A 16667-nucleotide genomic window follows, 5' to 3' on the forward strand; every position below is an offset into this window, starting at 1 on the left:
TAAGTTTCTTCCATATGGTGGCTCTAATCACCATCATTACTTTGATCACCTTGCAACAACTCTGTACAAGTTCATTATTCAACCAGCCCGAGTATTCAAAGATGGCCCTCGCTCGGTTCCAATACGAGCGGCCATCTTTGAATAACAAATGCGGTCTAGCTCCGCATCCGGAAGCGAGACCAGTATAGGGAAAGCTTAATACACACTTTCCCAGCATGAGACAGCGATCGCCGGTCTCAAGGGGAGCCGAGTAGGTTTACCGCCAAGACAGAGCCTCGTAACAAGTAAGATCCATCCAAGCTATCGGAATAGCACAGCTACCAGCCCCACGCGTTTTCGCAAGCGCGTGTTACACCGATATCTAAATAATTAAGAACCCATACTTGTTTCTGATTATCCCATCTTCTAGGTAGTTACGGGGACATATGATCTTCCCGCGATTGACCATGAGGTTCAGTGAAACCTCAGAAAAAGTATGATTTTACCTTCCTTTGTTTGTTTCGTCCGTTATGTTTTGTGTTGGACCCACAGACCAGGTCACATGTGTGCTGTTTATATTAATGTATAGTCACAGGCAATTCACGAAGGGTGCTCCTTCAGATGAGGGGACCACTCGGTTCTGGAGAGTGTGTATGTGAAACGGGTGAAGGTGTTTATATACTATCACTAAGAAGGTTATTCAGACACCATTTTAATGTGAAATGTCACTTTTAATTCTGCTTAACATCACTTGGTAAATGAACATTGAACCTATAACATTGGAAGTATTTTTCTTTTCAGATATGCCAATGAATTGCAAGAAAAGAGTATGTATATTCATATATTAATATAGGCATACCTTTCACTTTTTGTTTTGGAGTGGTACTCACAGGGCTGGACCCTGTTGTAGTCCTGAAGAAGAGCTGTGGGGTACAGCTCGAAACTAGTTGACACTTTTACTAGGCACTGTGTTCCATAATAGAACCGGTTTACCTAGTAAACCACCCCATTTTTAATGTATCCACTAGGAGCCTGAATAAAGTTAGCTTTGCTCACTAGTAGGATATTTTTAATTTTTCACTCCACTTCATTTTCCCCTTTCTCTCACATTACACGACACATAGGGCCTTATTTATGAAGGCCTTGCGCCGCCGGTGCGTCACTTTTAACATGGGAAAAAGTGACGCACCGGTGACGCAAGGCCTTTATAAATAAGGCCCATAGTCTTCATAAAAAAGTGCTCCTACGCAACTGCGATAGTCGTAGCACGCCTCAACCCGCAGCGGGTTGGGAAGCCCCAATGATGAAGCATGTCACCGTGAGGAAACTCCGGTGAGTGAGGGGACTATAAAGAAAAAGTTTTCTTTCCCTGTTTCTGAAACAGACCTAAAGGTGTCATGTTCCAGTAGATAGCCAGGTTCTCTGGATCTGAATTTTTCAGATCTTTTTTGAATAAGTATTGCTGTGGAGGGCGAACCTGGCTGATCTCTCCCTCTACCTCCCCCTGTTTTGTATTCCACAGGGAGTCGCCATTTTTTCACCGAGCATGCAGACTAGTTGTCTGGCGCTCTTCAGCACAGAAGGGAGGACGCACAGCCAATGCGCTAGCATTTCAGCCCTGATTATATAAAGCAGCACCACAGGAAAAGGAAGGTAACATTCAGGCCAGAGGTAGTTCCTTTAGGTTATTTATCAAAGGGTATGCCTTGATGCAGTGAGTATGGCGTTTTGACCCACATGGCAGGATGATTTCTTTACATGCTCATTTTTGATTGCTCAAGGCTTGAAAAAGACACTCACGCACTCACTACGGCGCGTCCTAATTAATCAGGACAATCTCATTTTAGGACCTACTCACAGTTCTGGTGAGCTGATAACAGGTGTTCTGCTTGCTCCGGAAGTGAATGAGCAATAAAGATGCCTTTACATCTTATTATCTTGTCACATTTCCTCAGATTTCAGAGACAGAGGTCAAAAGTCAGTTTTGTGTTCCTACATTTACTTTTCTTTCTGTGAGTGAAGTTAGAGGATTTTGTAAAGTGGACTGTGTGACAATCATGCTGAAATGAAAGGCTGTAAGATTTCAGGCTTGTTTTTCTAACACAACACTGAAAAAGCTAATAAGTGAACTGTTCAAACATTTCAAATACATTTCACTAAGTTCTCTATTTCACATTTGTGTAATTCTGTGGGGACATTTTTTTTATAGTATCAAAACAAATCAGAACACTTTACTTGGTGATGTGAAAACTTTGAGAATGTCTGCTGAAACCCATTTTCCAAACATTGTTTATGCACTATATAGTTTTATCAGTAAAACTACATGTTTGTGGGAAGATGTTGTGGCCATTTGAACAGAAAATGCGCTATCTGTAAATGACAGTGCTTTACCACAACATGCTTTAGTAATATATTTATGAAAAGTGAGTTTTTAAACATGAAGTGGGAAACATTCCTGCTCCTGTCCAGATGACAATGCTATTACTGAAATAAGAGGCAAGCCAGGGATCATGTGTACCCTATATGTGGGGTTGATTTTTATTATACATGGAGCAAACCTTTAGTCCAATAAATATAAGGAGTACTTTTTTTGTACACCAGAAATAGTGAACTTAGATATTGGTGCTCTCCTACTTGATTAGGAAGAAAAAGGTGGTTCCATAAGATAACATATTTGTCTAGAATCACACAATTTGAGACCAGTTCATGGGTCAAGTACATTATATTTAGAGCGAGTTGATTATTCAGGTTACTAGTAACATTTTTATGATTTTTCGTGCCCTTCTTAAAGACTCACAGAGTTTGACTGTAGGCATGCTTTGCACAATGCAAGACCAACTAAAACAACCTCTGGCAAATGTTGCAGAGCTTGTCATAAAAAAGATATATAAAAGGTTAGCAAAGGATGTGGAGGGCAGGCTGGGAGCCTCTATAGTTTGAACCAAGAATCATGGGGACACTGTGCAATGTCGGAGAAGAACTCACATAAAGTCTTGAATAGGAGGATGTAAAAAGAGACAGGGGGCTTAGGTATTATAATTATGTATTATATTGTGAATTGGCCACACAGAATGTTATCGTTAAGACCCACATTGTGGGTTTTGAGTCTGAGAAGCCATCTTTGCTTTCTCTTAAGGAGTATTATTTAGCAGTTGACTCTCTTGTGTATGCATTCCAGAACCGCCCACTGGTAGGCTGTAACTTTATTTTTCTTCTCAATGTAATGTGTAGAAATCCTATTCTTTGCTTGACTGCACCTCAAGCTTCTGTGTGCGCTAGGGAGAACCTCAGACTTTAGCCTCACCTATTTGAAAACATAGGTTTTGATAGATTAAGGGGGCTGCTATTCAGGCTCCAACAATTTTTATTAAGGATCTTATAGACTCTGTTGAGTGCTATACATTAAATGTTGTAATACAAATTGTACACAATGGAGGGAGGTATTGGGTAAATGGCTAGGTCCTCCCTCCTTAATTGTACAGATGAAGAAAAACTGAGGTCACGGGTTTAAGGACCTAGTCAAAGGAATAGGCTCTTAATCAGTATGATCAGGAATAGCCTTCAGGAAAGAAAAAATCATTTCTTGAGTCCCCTCACTCACCAGGGTGACATGCTTCATCATTGGGACCATTCCTGTTCTCTACGAACTGGGGCGTGCTGCGGCTTGCATTGCTAGTGGGCTTAAAAACGTTATTATCGCTCCCAGGTTGGTATATCTAAAAGGGGGTGTTACACAAAGAAAACCTTACTGTAATGCGTAGGAGTTCAGTGTAAGATCAACATGTTTCGAGCCTACCCCTAGCTCTTCATCAGGACCAGACAGGGACCAACCTTGTGTTTGCCACTCCTATTCAACCTAAATAGGGAAATTAATTATTAAGTAAAGAAATGCTGCAACTAATAAAGCATGCATGGTTTATACATACGATCATTATGTTACGTAGTGTATTTTGTTTGAAGCGAGGTTGCTCTTCATGGACTCGGGGGCGGTGTTTCCCTGTGAAAATATTTCTGAATAGGGAAAGCTGCGCCTGGACACCTATTCGTCTCCCTGCCAGACCACATCTTCAAATTGACCTGTCCTCTTTTTTTGTTCTGTGAGATATGGTCCAATAAGACATCCCTGTTACAGGCCCATTTCATTGTCTTTTCCACTATTCTGGGTGGTCATTTTCTGGCCTTTAGCTTAGTTGCTAAATTCTCTGCCTGTGGCTCATAAACTTGTATATCCTAGCAGTTTCCTCTCAACCTCAAAAATTTGCCAAAGGTAAGGGTATCCCTTAGGGGTAGTGGATGGACACTGTCATGAATTAGCAGGCAGTTCTTGGTCATCGGATTCTAGTGTGTGGTTGTTTTTAGGGTGCCCTTGTCTGTTTTTATGGTGAGGTCAAGTAACATCAGGTTCTTTGTTGCGTATGGTGTGTGTGAACATAAGGAATTTCTTTTGTGTTCAACCAGCTCATGAAATTCCTAGCTGTAATCTCATTGCCTGCCCATATGATCAGGACAGCATCAATGTACCTCTTCCAGAGTTTGATTTGGTTCAAGAAGAGGCTCTCGGGACTAAAGATTTTATGGGTCTCTAGGTGGTGCACATAAAGGCCGATGATACTGGGCGCAAAAGTGCTTCCCGTGCCGTGCTGGGCCAATGCTTCTGTAGAAATAGAGAGGCATATTACCAAGGCGGGCAATATGTGATTATCGCCACTTTAGCGGCCGCTTTCGGACGCTAAGCAAAGATAATTTTATCGCCCTATTAGCAAGCTGTCGCTAACAGCAGTTAGCGACAGCTTGTAGGCAATAGCGAGCGGTTTGGGGCCCGCTTTGCATGTCAGCGATATTTATCGCTAATGACATGCAAAGTGGGTGTACCCAACCTGTTAGGGCCGAAAAGCAGTCGCTAACGTTGCTATCGCCTATTAGCAAGGCAGGCATGGCGATGGAAATATTCGCGCTAAGCGCGAATATCCCCAAAAACTAACGCCTGCTCAGACCAGTTCTTAGCCATTATATCCAATGGGAGGGGGATATAATGGCTAAGAGCCTGTTAGCGATAATGCGTAGATATCGCTGTATTCTCAGCGATATTCGCGGATTTCGCCGCTATCGCCGGAAATATTATCGCTTTTGGGATAAATGTTGCAAATAGCACGTTATCTCAGCGATAATATCCGGCGATGCGCAGCGATAAAAAAAAATGCTGCTAAGCCTACTTAGCGATAAATATCGCTAACTGTTGGTAATATGCCCCAGAGTCTTCCAAACTCGAAAAAAAGATAATCGCCAGTGCCCTATTGCAGCATTCCATAACTACAATCCTGGGTATCTAGTAATCCCAGTCCACATCAAAGTGTACCTCCTTGATTATATCTACTCCCTCTAGTTGGGGGAGGCTCATGTAAAGACTTTGAATGTCAACGCCCAGGAGGAGGTAGGAGCCCGGGTCAAAATAAATGTTGCGCAGGATGATTAACGCATCTTTGGTGTCTTTTAAATATGTGCTAGTATTTTTAACCAATGGTTTGAGGAATGCATCCAACAAAGGTTCCAAAATTGAGCCAATCCCCAAGATGATGGGTCATCCGGGGGAACTGGACAGATCTTTGTGGATCTTGAGAATTACCTAGTATGCCCGGTTGCTAGTGGGGTGCTCAACAAGCATTTGTTTTCCTATTTTCAATCTTGGCCCCTTTTTAACAATTTTGTTTTTGCTATAACTTTGTTTCAATTGAACTTATTTTTACCATGCTTTAATTGATTTAGCTATTTACAACAAAGGGTGGCGAGGGACAGAGTCTCTGAATTAAGCAGAAAGCTCTCACCCAGTCAAGAGATCAGGGCTAGATCCAACACCGTTTTTTAGCTCACTGCACCATCCCAGTTTCAGAACCTGGCTGTATGCAAATTAGTCTGTTCCTGTCCCAGTGCATGATGGGAACAGGGCAAACCAAACTACAAAAGCCAATTCTTACACTGGGAAGGAAACAAGCTCAGAAACCGGTCCCCGGTAGCTTGTCTCCTTTCTGGTAAAGAATTGGCTTGGTAGTTTAGTCTGCCCTGTTCCCATGATGCACTGGGCCAGGGACAGACTGATTTGCATATAGCCAGGTTCTGAGCTGGGATGGGGCAGTGAGATAAATAACGGTGATGGATCAAGCCCTGATCTTTGGACTGGGTAAGAGTGGTCTGCTCAATTCAGACACTCTGTTCATCACCACCCCCTTTTGTAAATCGATTTTGGCCACTATAGGTGTGGCAGGGTATACTCAGACATGAGTCCCTTTCTCACTGCTCCATCATGATTCAAGCAAGCCGGGCCGAAGAGGCTGAAATGCCAGAAACCGGTCCCCGGTAGCTTGTCTCCTTTCTGGTAAAGAATTGGCTTGGTAGTTTAGTCTGCCCTGTTCCCATGATGCACTGGGCCAGGGACAGACTGATTTGCATATAGCCAGGTTCTGAGCTGGGATGGGGCAGTGAGATAAATAACGGTGATGGATCAAGCCCTGATCTTTGGACTGGGTAAGAGTGGTCTGCTCAATTCAGACACTCTGTTCATCACCACCCCCTTTTGTAAATCGATTTTGGCCACTATAGGTGTGGCAGGGTATACTCAGACATGAGTCCCTTTCTCACTGCTCCATCAGGATTCAAGCAAGCCGGGCCGAAGAGGCTGAAATGCCAGAAACCGGTCCCCGGTAGCTTGTCTCCTTTCTGGTAAAGAATTGGCTTGGTAGTTTAGTCTGCCCTGTTCCCATGATGCACTGGGCCAGGGACAGACTGATTTGCATATAGCCAGGTTCTGAGCTGGGATGGGGCAGTGAGATAAATAACGGTGATGGATCAAGCCCTGATCTTTGGACTGGGTAAGAGTGGTCTGCTCAATTCAGACACTCTGTTCATCACCACCCCCTTTTGTAAATCGATTTTGGCCACTATAGGTGTGGCAGGGTATACTCAGACATGAGTCCCTTTCTCACTGCTCCATCAGGATTCAAGCAAGCCGGGCCGAAGAGGCTGAAATGCCAGAAACCGGTCCCCGGTAGCTTGTCTCCTTTCTGGTAAAGAATTGGCTTGGTAGTTTAGTCTGCCCTGTTCCCATGATGCACTGGGCCAGGGACAGACTGATTTGCATATAGCCAGGTTCTGAGCTGGGATGGGGCAGTGAGATAAATAACGGTGATGGATCAAGCCCTGATCTTTGGACTGGGTAAGAGTGGTCTGCTCAATTCAGACACTCTGTTCATCACCACCCCCTTTTGTAAATCGATTTTGGCCACTATAGGTGTGGCAGGGTATACTCAGACATGAGTCCCTTTCTCACTGCTCCATCAGGATTCAAGCAAGCCGGGCCGAAGAGGCTGAAATGCCAGAAACCGGTCCCCGGTAGCTTGTCTCCTTTCTGGTAAAGAATTGGCTTGGTAGTTTAGTCTGCCCTGTTCCCATGATGCACTGGGCCAGGGACAGACTGATTTGCATATAGCCAGGTTCTGAGCTGGGATGGGGCAGTGAGATAAATAACGGTGATGGATCAAGCCCTGATCTTTGGACTGGGTAAGAGTGGTCTGCTCAATTCAGACACTCTGTTCATCACCACCCCCTTTTGTAAATCGATTTTGGCCACTATAGGTGTGGCAGGGTATACTCAGACATGAGTCCCTTTCTCACTGCTCCATCAGGATTCAAGCAAGCCGGGCCGAAGAGGCTGAAATGCCAGAAACCGGTCCCCGGTAGCTTGTCTCCTTTCTGGTAAAGAATTGGCTTGGTAGTTTAGTCTGCCCTGTTCCCATGATGCACTGGGCCAGGGACAGACTGATTTGCATATAGCCAGGTTCTGAGCTGGGATGGGGCAGTGAGATAAATAACGGTGATGGATCAAGCCCTGATCTTTGGACTGGGTAAGAGTGGTCTGCTCAATTCAGACACTCTGTTCATCACCACCCCCTTTTGTAAATCGATTTTGGCCACTATAGGTGTGGCAGGGTATACTCAGACATGAGTCCCTTTCTCACTGCTCCATCAGGATTCAAGCAAGCCGGGCCGAAGAGGCTGAAATGCCAGAAACCGGTCCCCGGTAGCTTGTCTCCTTTCTGGTAAAGAATTGGCTTGGTAGTTTAGTCTGCCCTGTTCCCATGATGCACTGGGCCAGGGACAGACTGATTTGCATATAGCCAGGTTCTGAGCTGGGATGGGGCAGTGAGATAAATAACGGTGATGGATCAAGCCCTGATCTTTGGACTGGGTAAGAGTGGTCTGCTCAATTCAGACACTCTGTTCATCACCACCCCCTTTTGTAAATTAATTGATTTAGCACCATTCTTATTACCTAACCTTGGTTGACATTTAATGTTATTTATTTCATAATATCCTCATTGTCTAATTATGCAATAGCACATGCATTATTGAGGGTGCTTTTCTGTTCCCGCAGGATAAATTCCAAAGGTGAGCTAGAGGAAGCTTGGGTGGACCTGCTTTGCTCGGCGAACTAAACTGTGAAACAAAGTTCAACATGCCATCTTCTCCTTGACATTTATATTCTATGTTATTGATGAAGTGCAAAAGACTTTCACATCAAAGTCATGTAAGCCCACATGATTTAAAAGATGTGCCTGTGCATCTTTATATGTACATGCCCATCGGAATGTAAAGAGGTCAGAGGCATAGAGTCATAAGTATTACCTGAAATATTTAACGCATTTCTCAGTCTGTCGCATGCATTATTATTTAAGCCTATTTTTATAAACGTCCTTTAGCATCATCTTTTTACTAGCAACAAGATATTTTGAAGATTGTGATGTTTTATATTGGTCTGCACCAGGATATAAAAGCAAACACTTTTTCACTGAAACATTTTTAGTATGGAAAAAGTCACTAGAGCAAAAACAATTCAATATAATGTTTGCCAATTTCAACTGATCCTTTTTTTAAGTATTTATTTTATTTATTCATGTATTTGGCGCATGAATCATCCAGAGGGGATCTCTAGGTGCCTTTACAGCTAGGGTGTCATACAGTATGAGATGAAATTATAATGTGAATAACCAGGTTTCGGGAGATTTTTAAAAAGGGTGAGGTTAGACCATGCACAAATGGACAAGGGCATCTGATTCCTGTGATAAGGGGCGAGGTAGGAGAAAGAGCAACTCCCAAATGTGGTCATTCAAATACTTTTGGGACGTAGGAGTAAATAGATCAATGGATCTAAGCTGGCCGACAGGGATGTATGGCTGAAGTTTCTTCTGAGGTAATGGGGCCTTACCATGGAGACTTTTACAGACCAGACAAGGAAGTTTAAAAAGGATGCCTTTTTTAATCGGAAGCCAATGGGGAAAACGTAGGGTGGGCCCCGAAGGAGACCGAGGGAGAAGGTTCAAGACCAGGCATGCAGCTGAAATCTGCACTTCCTGGAGCCTAGTTAGGAGATTTTCATTAATTTCTACCATTAGGCATTGCCATAGTCAATATGACTTATTATCAAGGCTTGAACAAAAGTTTTCCTGGTTTGCACTGTGGTCTACTGAAAGACTTTCTTTTGCATTTGCATTAGACCAAAACAGGTTCCGTAGATGGTTTTAACATGCTCACTCATGGAGAGATTATCATCTATGAGAACTTCCAGATTCTTTGCACATTTTTTGGGGATAGGTGGTGGGCCCAACTTCAAAATCTAGCACTCGGCTGACCAGACTGAGTGAGCCTTTCCGAACAAAAGGATCTCCATTTAGTTCATATTAAGCTTCAAAATGTTATCAGCCATCCGCATAGAAATTCTTAATAAAAACTTCATAAATTTGACTTTGGTCAGAATTGGATTTTGGTCCATAGGGATGACCAATGTGGTGTCATCAGTATAAGAGATGGTTTCAAACCCACGTGACCGGATGAGTGTTGCCATGGGTTCCACATAGACATTAAACAAAGTGGGGCTCAAAACTGAGGCCTGCTGGCCCCTTTATCCAGGACCATGGATACAGAAGAATAGTAACCTAGCTGAACCAGATGAGTACATTCCGACAGAAAATTCTTCATCCATTCCAAAGCTTTACCCATGACACAAATCTCCCCTAGTCGTTGGACTAAGATTTGATGGGAGATAGTGTCAAAAGCTGCTGACAGATCCAAGAGGACCAGCATAGCTGAAGAGCCCTGGACTAAAGCCAGTTTGATGGTATCCAAAACCTCTACTAAGGCTGATTCCATGCTGGGGGATGCATGGAAGCCTAACTTAGATGCATCCAGCAGGTGGTTCGATTCACGGTAAGACCCCAACTGATGAATAACTGAGGACTCTAGTATTTTGGATATGAAAGGAAGTAAGGATATAGTTCGGTAATTTACCAAATACCTAGGGTCAGCTGTAGCTTTCTTAAGAAGAGGTTTAATGCATGATGTCTTTTATTTAGAAGGACAGGTAGCTGACTGCAAGGAGAGATTACATAGATTTGTAATGGAGGTAAGCAGAATAGAGGTCAGAGTGGTAATCACATAAGGGGGATGGAATCTAATGAGGAGCTGGATTTTATGGTCTTTATCCGGGCCTGTATTAGAACCTCTGTAATGAGAGAGAGAATCCAGAGTAGAGGACTGGGGGGCCTTGAGGATCCTGGATCTAAGGTGTCATATTGTTTGCAAAAGAGCTGTATTACTCTGCAGCACACGTAGAAAGACGAAAACACCTCTCAGGATTGTTTTGAGCAGGAAGCTGTGCCTTGTTGCACAAAAACAATCCAGCATTCAATGCAGACACCTTTTAATCATGGTGCAAGGGTACCTGCATCGGTGCTAGGCAACAAATTGTGCTCCAGCACAGGAGGAAAGGACAGGAATGCATGATATTTCCTAAATTTGGTGCATTTATACACTTTCATATTAGCGTTGGGCAGCACATGAAAGAAACCTTGCAGCACTGCCCTACACCAATTTCCCCAAAAATGAGGGTTTAACTTTTAAGAAGTACTCCATATCACTAATCCTATAAATGCAGATTCAGAAATCCGCATACGTAAATGATGAGGAGTCTTTCCTTCTTGTAAATAACTTTTTTACATAAGGAAAATATGTTGTAAGAATGGAGAAACATCGTCGACTACACACCCAGTAATTAAGGGTGTATTCCCCACCCTTACTCAAGCCTTTTACTGTGTAAAACTGAGCACTTTATAGCAAACTAACTACTAAGGTGTGTGAATACTCAAAACATTTGCAAGTTAGTGTGTGTTCACTTATTTCTACCCTCTTGGCAGCGCCTAATCCTAAATGTACACCAGGGGGAAGTCCGGCGCACTGGCACATTTTGCACTTCATTCAGGAATGTATGATGTCATGCAAGTACTGGAATGCAAATATATTATATGATTACATCTTTATCCTCACCTCATTCTGGTATCATTACTCTTTGGTTATATGCGTTTATGTTCCCATTTAAATTTTTATTGCAAACTTTTACACCTCAGAAATTTTAAATGAAGCATGCGTAAAATACTACCATGGTTTCAACAGCACATTTCGTTCTAACGCTGTTGCCTCAGTGAAAGCCAAAGTGAAAAGTGTATATTGACTGCACTGGTAAATGTTTTGCGATGTGTCATGATATCTGAAGTAATGGATTAAAATTTTTAGTAAACAATATTGTGAAATATCTGAGAGTTAGGGGCTTATTTAGGAGAGCCCTGCATCACTTTTGACCCATGTAAAGTGGTACATGCATGACGCAGGGCTCTCATAAAGATTTATGAAGCTATGCAAAGCCACCTTGGATGGCTTTGAGTGGCCTCATAAATCACCTTACTCTGCACCTGGGAGACGTTCCATGGGTCCTGCAGTGGGTTTTCCCATGCAACACTCATGGAATTTGACACTGCATCAGATTAACAAAGTAATGCAAACCTGTGGAAGCATCAAATCTGTACGCCTTCTGAGGTGAGGAGTAATATGTTTATTTCCAAAAGTGTTTTCCTCTTTTCATGTGTGCTGCATTCTGCAACACACGTTGAAAGAGGAAAAAGCCCTGTAGAACTATTTTCGAGCAGGAAGGTGCCCCTTCCTGCATAAAAGCAATCCTTCCTTTAGTGGAAAAACCCTTGTACCATGGTGCACGGTTGCCTATGTTGGTGCTAGTCTGCCAAAAAGGGCCAGCACTGCAGAAAGGAAAGGAATGCAGCATATTGCTTAAATATGGTGCACTCCTGCCGTTTTCTGTTGACGTAGGTCAGCGCAGCAAGGTGCCTTGATGCACTGCCCTAAGCCAAAATGCCATAAATGAGGCCCTGAATGTTTACATGTTATTTTTTTTGTATGCAAGTGAATGATTTTGATTATTTGGCTTTGTGACTTTGATATGAATTTAGTTACATAAAGGTAGTTATGTATAGTAGAAGATGTTTTATGTTCTGCCTAAAGCCAGAGAGTATATACAATTGCTGATCACCATGTTGTCAGATAGACGCCAAAGCATACCTTGTGAAAATTTCGGAAATATGCTGCTTTTTCGTCTGGAAATTTTTCCAACCTTCGTGGTCCTTTGCTAGAAGCTTTCTTGAAAACCAGCCAGCATCTTCTGAATATCTGGGGGGAAATGAAGAAATATGCTTAACACTGAAAATCTATCGATTTTTAAAAGAACTGAAGTATTCATATATAATTACGATTGTCAACAAGAAATCATCTTAAAATAGCATTTTGTAGATCGCCTCAATATCACAGAATTATATTATATTATATTGTACTACTTGAATAGTGCAATACACTCCTGACAGCAACAACAACAGAAGCAGGTTCAAGGCCGATTTGCATATAGCTGAGTCGAAACAGAAGTGGCATTGTGTGCCAAATAACTATGGATTGGGACAAGGCCCAAGTAATTACCAGTGGCTGAGATTAATTCAAGCATTCCATCCATCATTTTTGTAATATACTTTAGTTACCTTAAGTTGGATGGGTATGCCCAGATGTGGGTCCCATGCACAATGTCACTGAACCAAGTGATCCCATTCATAAAAAGAGCCAAGCAGGTCATGTGTTGCTTGCGTTCCGGTTCAGGGAGGACATAGCTTGGCAGTTTGGGCTGGACTGTTCCTATTGGAGCAGAGTCAAGACAGATTTGTATATAGTTGGTCCAAACTGAAGTGACATGGTGTGCAGAATAACAACGAATTGGGATGCAGCCCAGCGTAATTAACAGTGGCTGAGATTATTTCAAGCATTCCATCCATCACTTTTTATATACTTTTGTGTGTCGCTCTAAGTGTTATAGGTATGCCCAGACATGAGTCCCATGCGCACTGAGTCAGTGGAATCAAGTGATACCTCGCTGATGATCCCAGTACAAGGGCGAATCCGGTCCTGGGTGGCTTGTGTTTCGATTCAGGGAGGACATAGCTTGACAGTTCGGGCTGGACTGTTCTGATTGGAGCAGGACCAAAAATGATTTGCCCATAGCTGGGTCCAAACTGAGGTGGCAAGATGTACAAAGTAACAATGGATTGGGATAATGAGTTACCAGTGACTGACATTAATTCATATATTCCATCCATAACTTTTTGTAAACATTAGTGTGTCACCTTAGGTGTGATGGATATGCCCTGACATGGATCCCTGTGTCACTGGAAATAAGCTATACATGACTGATGAGCCCATAACAAGGGCAAACCAGTCCTGAGTTGCTTTTGTTCCAGTTCAGGGAGGTTATGGCTTGGCAGTTTGGGCTGACTGTTCCCACAGGAGCAGTGTCAAGACTGATATACCACATAGCTCGGTCAAAACTAAGGTGGCATGGTGAGCAAAATAACAATGGATTGGAATGTGGCCCGAGTAATTATCAGTGGCTGAAATTAATCCAAGCATTCCCTCCATCACTGGTTGTGCACTTTAGTGTGTCACCCTAAGTGGGATGGGAATGCTCAGTCATAGGTCTTGTGCATGCTGTGACACTGGAACCAAGCTGCACCCAGTTGATGAACGTATAGCAATGGCAAAATCGTCACTCGGTTGCTTGTGTTCCAGTTAAGGGAGGACATGGCTTGTCAGTTTGGGCTGGACTGTTTCCGTTGGAACAGGACCAAGATTGATTTGCATATAGCTAGTTCCAAGCTGAGGTGGCATGGAATACAAAATAACAATGGATTGGGGTGTGCCCCGAGTAATTACCAGTGGCGGAGATTAATTCCAGCATTCCATTCAACACTTTTTGTATAATTTGGTGTTACACTCCTGACAAGGCAACAAAGCACTTTGCTGATAAACATTGCATAATATAAGTTCTAAAAAAATTATTATACATGGCATCCTCTGTATAGCAAATACAAATTCTAATAAGAATGTTCTAACATTAGGCACACTGTAATCAGATGCATTTGCTTGCTTATAAGAAGCTGTAACTAGGTCTGCAACATCCAAGTAATTTTGCACTGTGTGACAAAACTCCAAAACAACAAAACAGCGGTTATTGATTAGGTATGTTGGAGATTTTGAGCACAGGATGTCTACTTCTTATTTCTCGTTTACATAAATCCAGGAAGCGCATGTAAAAATGCTTCTGCAAAGCTTTGGTGGAAGTGTGCTTCCAGAGAGGGATGGAAAAGGTAATATCCACACATTTCATAGCGGTGGAGATGAATGGCTCTCTCAATAGAGAAGCATGACTTTTCCTGTTAGACCTATTAGCCTTAGGGTGGTCTTCCCCCAAACTCTTTGCCTACTTGCCTTCAATTTGTGCTGGATTTTTGATTCTGTTGGCCTTAGGATTCTGTACACTGCTAACCAGTACGAAAGTGCATGTACTCACTCCACTAAACATGGTCCCTTGTATAGTGGTATATCATATCCTCAGGGTCTGTATATTAAATGCTATCTCTTTTAGCGATTTTAGAAATTCCTGATGAATTGAGTAAATCTCTCCCCCATCCATGATATAGAGCTTAGTCAGTTATTACAATTTTTTGCTGTGACAATGATTTTAACTTTTAATGTGATGTATTTTTATTATGTACTTTTATGGTTTAGAAAAAACCGAAATAAAGTTTAAATTGAAAATTGAATTAAAATTGAAATGCTATCAGTGGACCTGCAGCACTTATTGTGCCACCCACTGAAGTTTTACTCTAGAACTTGTTCCAGGCATGCCATTGCAGCCTAAATGCAGTGTCACACTGTCATATTGACTTGGCATTTGAACCCCCTTGCCAAGCCTTAAACTCCCCTTTTATTACACATGTTACCTCTAAGGTATGCCCTTGGTCGCCATAGGGCAGGGTATTTTTGTAATTAAAAGACAGGAAAAGTACTTTTAAATTGTACATGTCTTGGTAGTGAAAAACTCCCAAATTCTTTTTTCAGTACTGTGAGGACAACCCCTCCAATAGGATAACATTGTTTTACTTTTGTTAGATGAAATATTATGAATTATATTTGATGCAATATTGTATATGCTTTTATGGATGTTTACATACTTCCGAATAAAGGTTTTCTGCTGCTAGTAATGATGATGAGGATATCATTGGGGATTCCTTATTACATTTAATAAGCTGCAATTTCAAATTGAGAGGAGGTGGATATGTCATGTTTGGTACCTATGGGAATGTGATGATAAACCCTGTTTAATGTTAAAGTCGTATGTTTCACTACAGTTTTGAAAATGCCACTTTTAGAACATTGGCATCTTCTTGCCCTTAGCATTTTGTGCCTGCTGCTTGTCTTGGGTCATATGACTGGGTGTAGCTGAGAGACTGTGAATTCCTCACAGACATTCACACTAAAGGATTAAAGCCTCAATGGGCCTTCACAGACAGGATGGGGGCGGAGCTGAGGACAACCCCACTTCCAACTGAATAGGCTGTGGCCAGTCTCCTCAAATTAGGACTAGGCGTGGGCTGAGATTACAGAGTTGAACTACACAGAATTCCGCAGATTTTCATAAAATTTAGTGGAATTCTGCTGAGTTCTACTCCACCCTACCAACCTCAGAATAAAGACTGGAGGCCATCCAGGGCCCCCAAAATATGAGCCAGTGTCCTGTCAGACCCCAAAACCTGGAGTGATACACCTTACAATATCAGAGCCCCTGAAACGTGACCATGAATATTCTCAATTTCTGGAGGGGAAACTGCACCTATTGCAGGAAATCACATAGTCATGAGGGTTCCCCGTCATTCATTCAAGATGTAGGAAGTAAGAAAAATGTTATGGAAAGTGGCAATGGAATAAAGTGCATAGTATGAGCCGGTTCAGCTAAAACAATGACTGAGGTACCTCTGGGTGAAGACGGTTGACAAAGCAGAATCCTTCAAAATATGTAAACAGAAACGCAGGTGTAGTCCACATGTATCCGAAGTGGGCAAAATATGACGTTTTATCTGCCAGCCAAGAAGCAGGGGGGGCTTATTTACAAACCCCTTGCACCGCCGGTACAACACTTTTTCCCGTATTATAAGTTACGCACCGGCAGCGCAAAGGGGCTTGTAAATAAGCTCAAGAAATGTTATAAAAGTACCTGTATACACATTACTAGCCAATTTGAGTTTTGTCACACAAAAATATCCGACAAATGATACAAAAAAGTTACTCAGAAAGCCATTTTACAACAATTGGACATATTTAGAAGGGGATTGTGCAACCAGAACGTCACTTTTTTTGATGTTCCGGGGGCGCAGTGCCCTGCATCATATTTACAAAGTGCCGTTAAACCACTTTGTGTG

General features: G+C 42.4%; 1 protein-coding gene across 1 annotated transcript in view; it reads right to left on the reverse strand.

Moving 5' to 3' along the window:
• The window catches only part of DOK6 (docking protein 6), a 1609598-nt gene extending 1596111 nt beyond the window's left edge, over nt 1-13487 (reverse strand). The window contains exons 1-2 of the mRNA XM_086967445.1: nt 13302-13487; nt 12433-12540 (exon numbers count right to left, since the gene is read on the reverse strand). Coding sequence (XP_086823571.1) covers nt 12433-12540; nt 13302-13487 — 294 coding nt within the window. The remainder of the gene's footprint in view (nt 1-12432; nt 12541-13301) is intronic.
• Between the last annotated feature and the right edge of the window lie 3180 nt (nt 13488-16667).

The sequence above is a fragment of the Lissotriton vulgaris genome, chromosome 4_1 (assembly GCF_964263255.1).
Source record: "Lissotriton vulgaris chromosome 4_1, aLisVul1.2, whole genome shotgun sequence".
NCBI classification, from domain to species: domain Eukaryota; kingdom Metazoa; phylum Chordata; class Amphibia; order Caudata; family Salamandridae; genus Lissotriton; species Lissotriton vulgaris.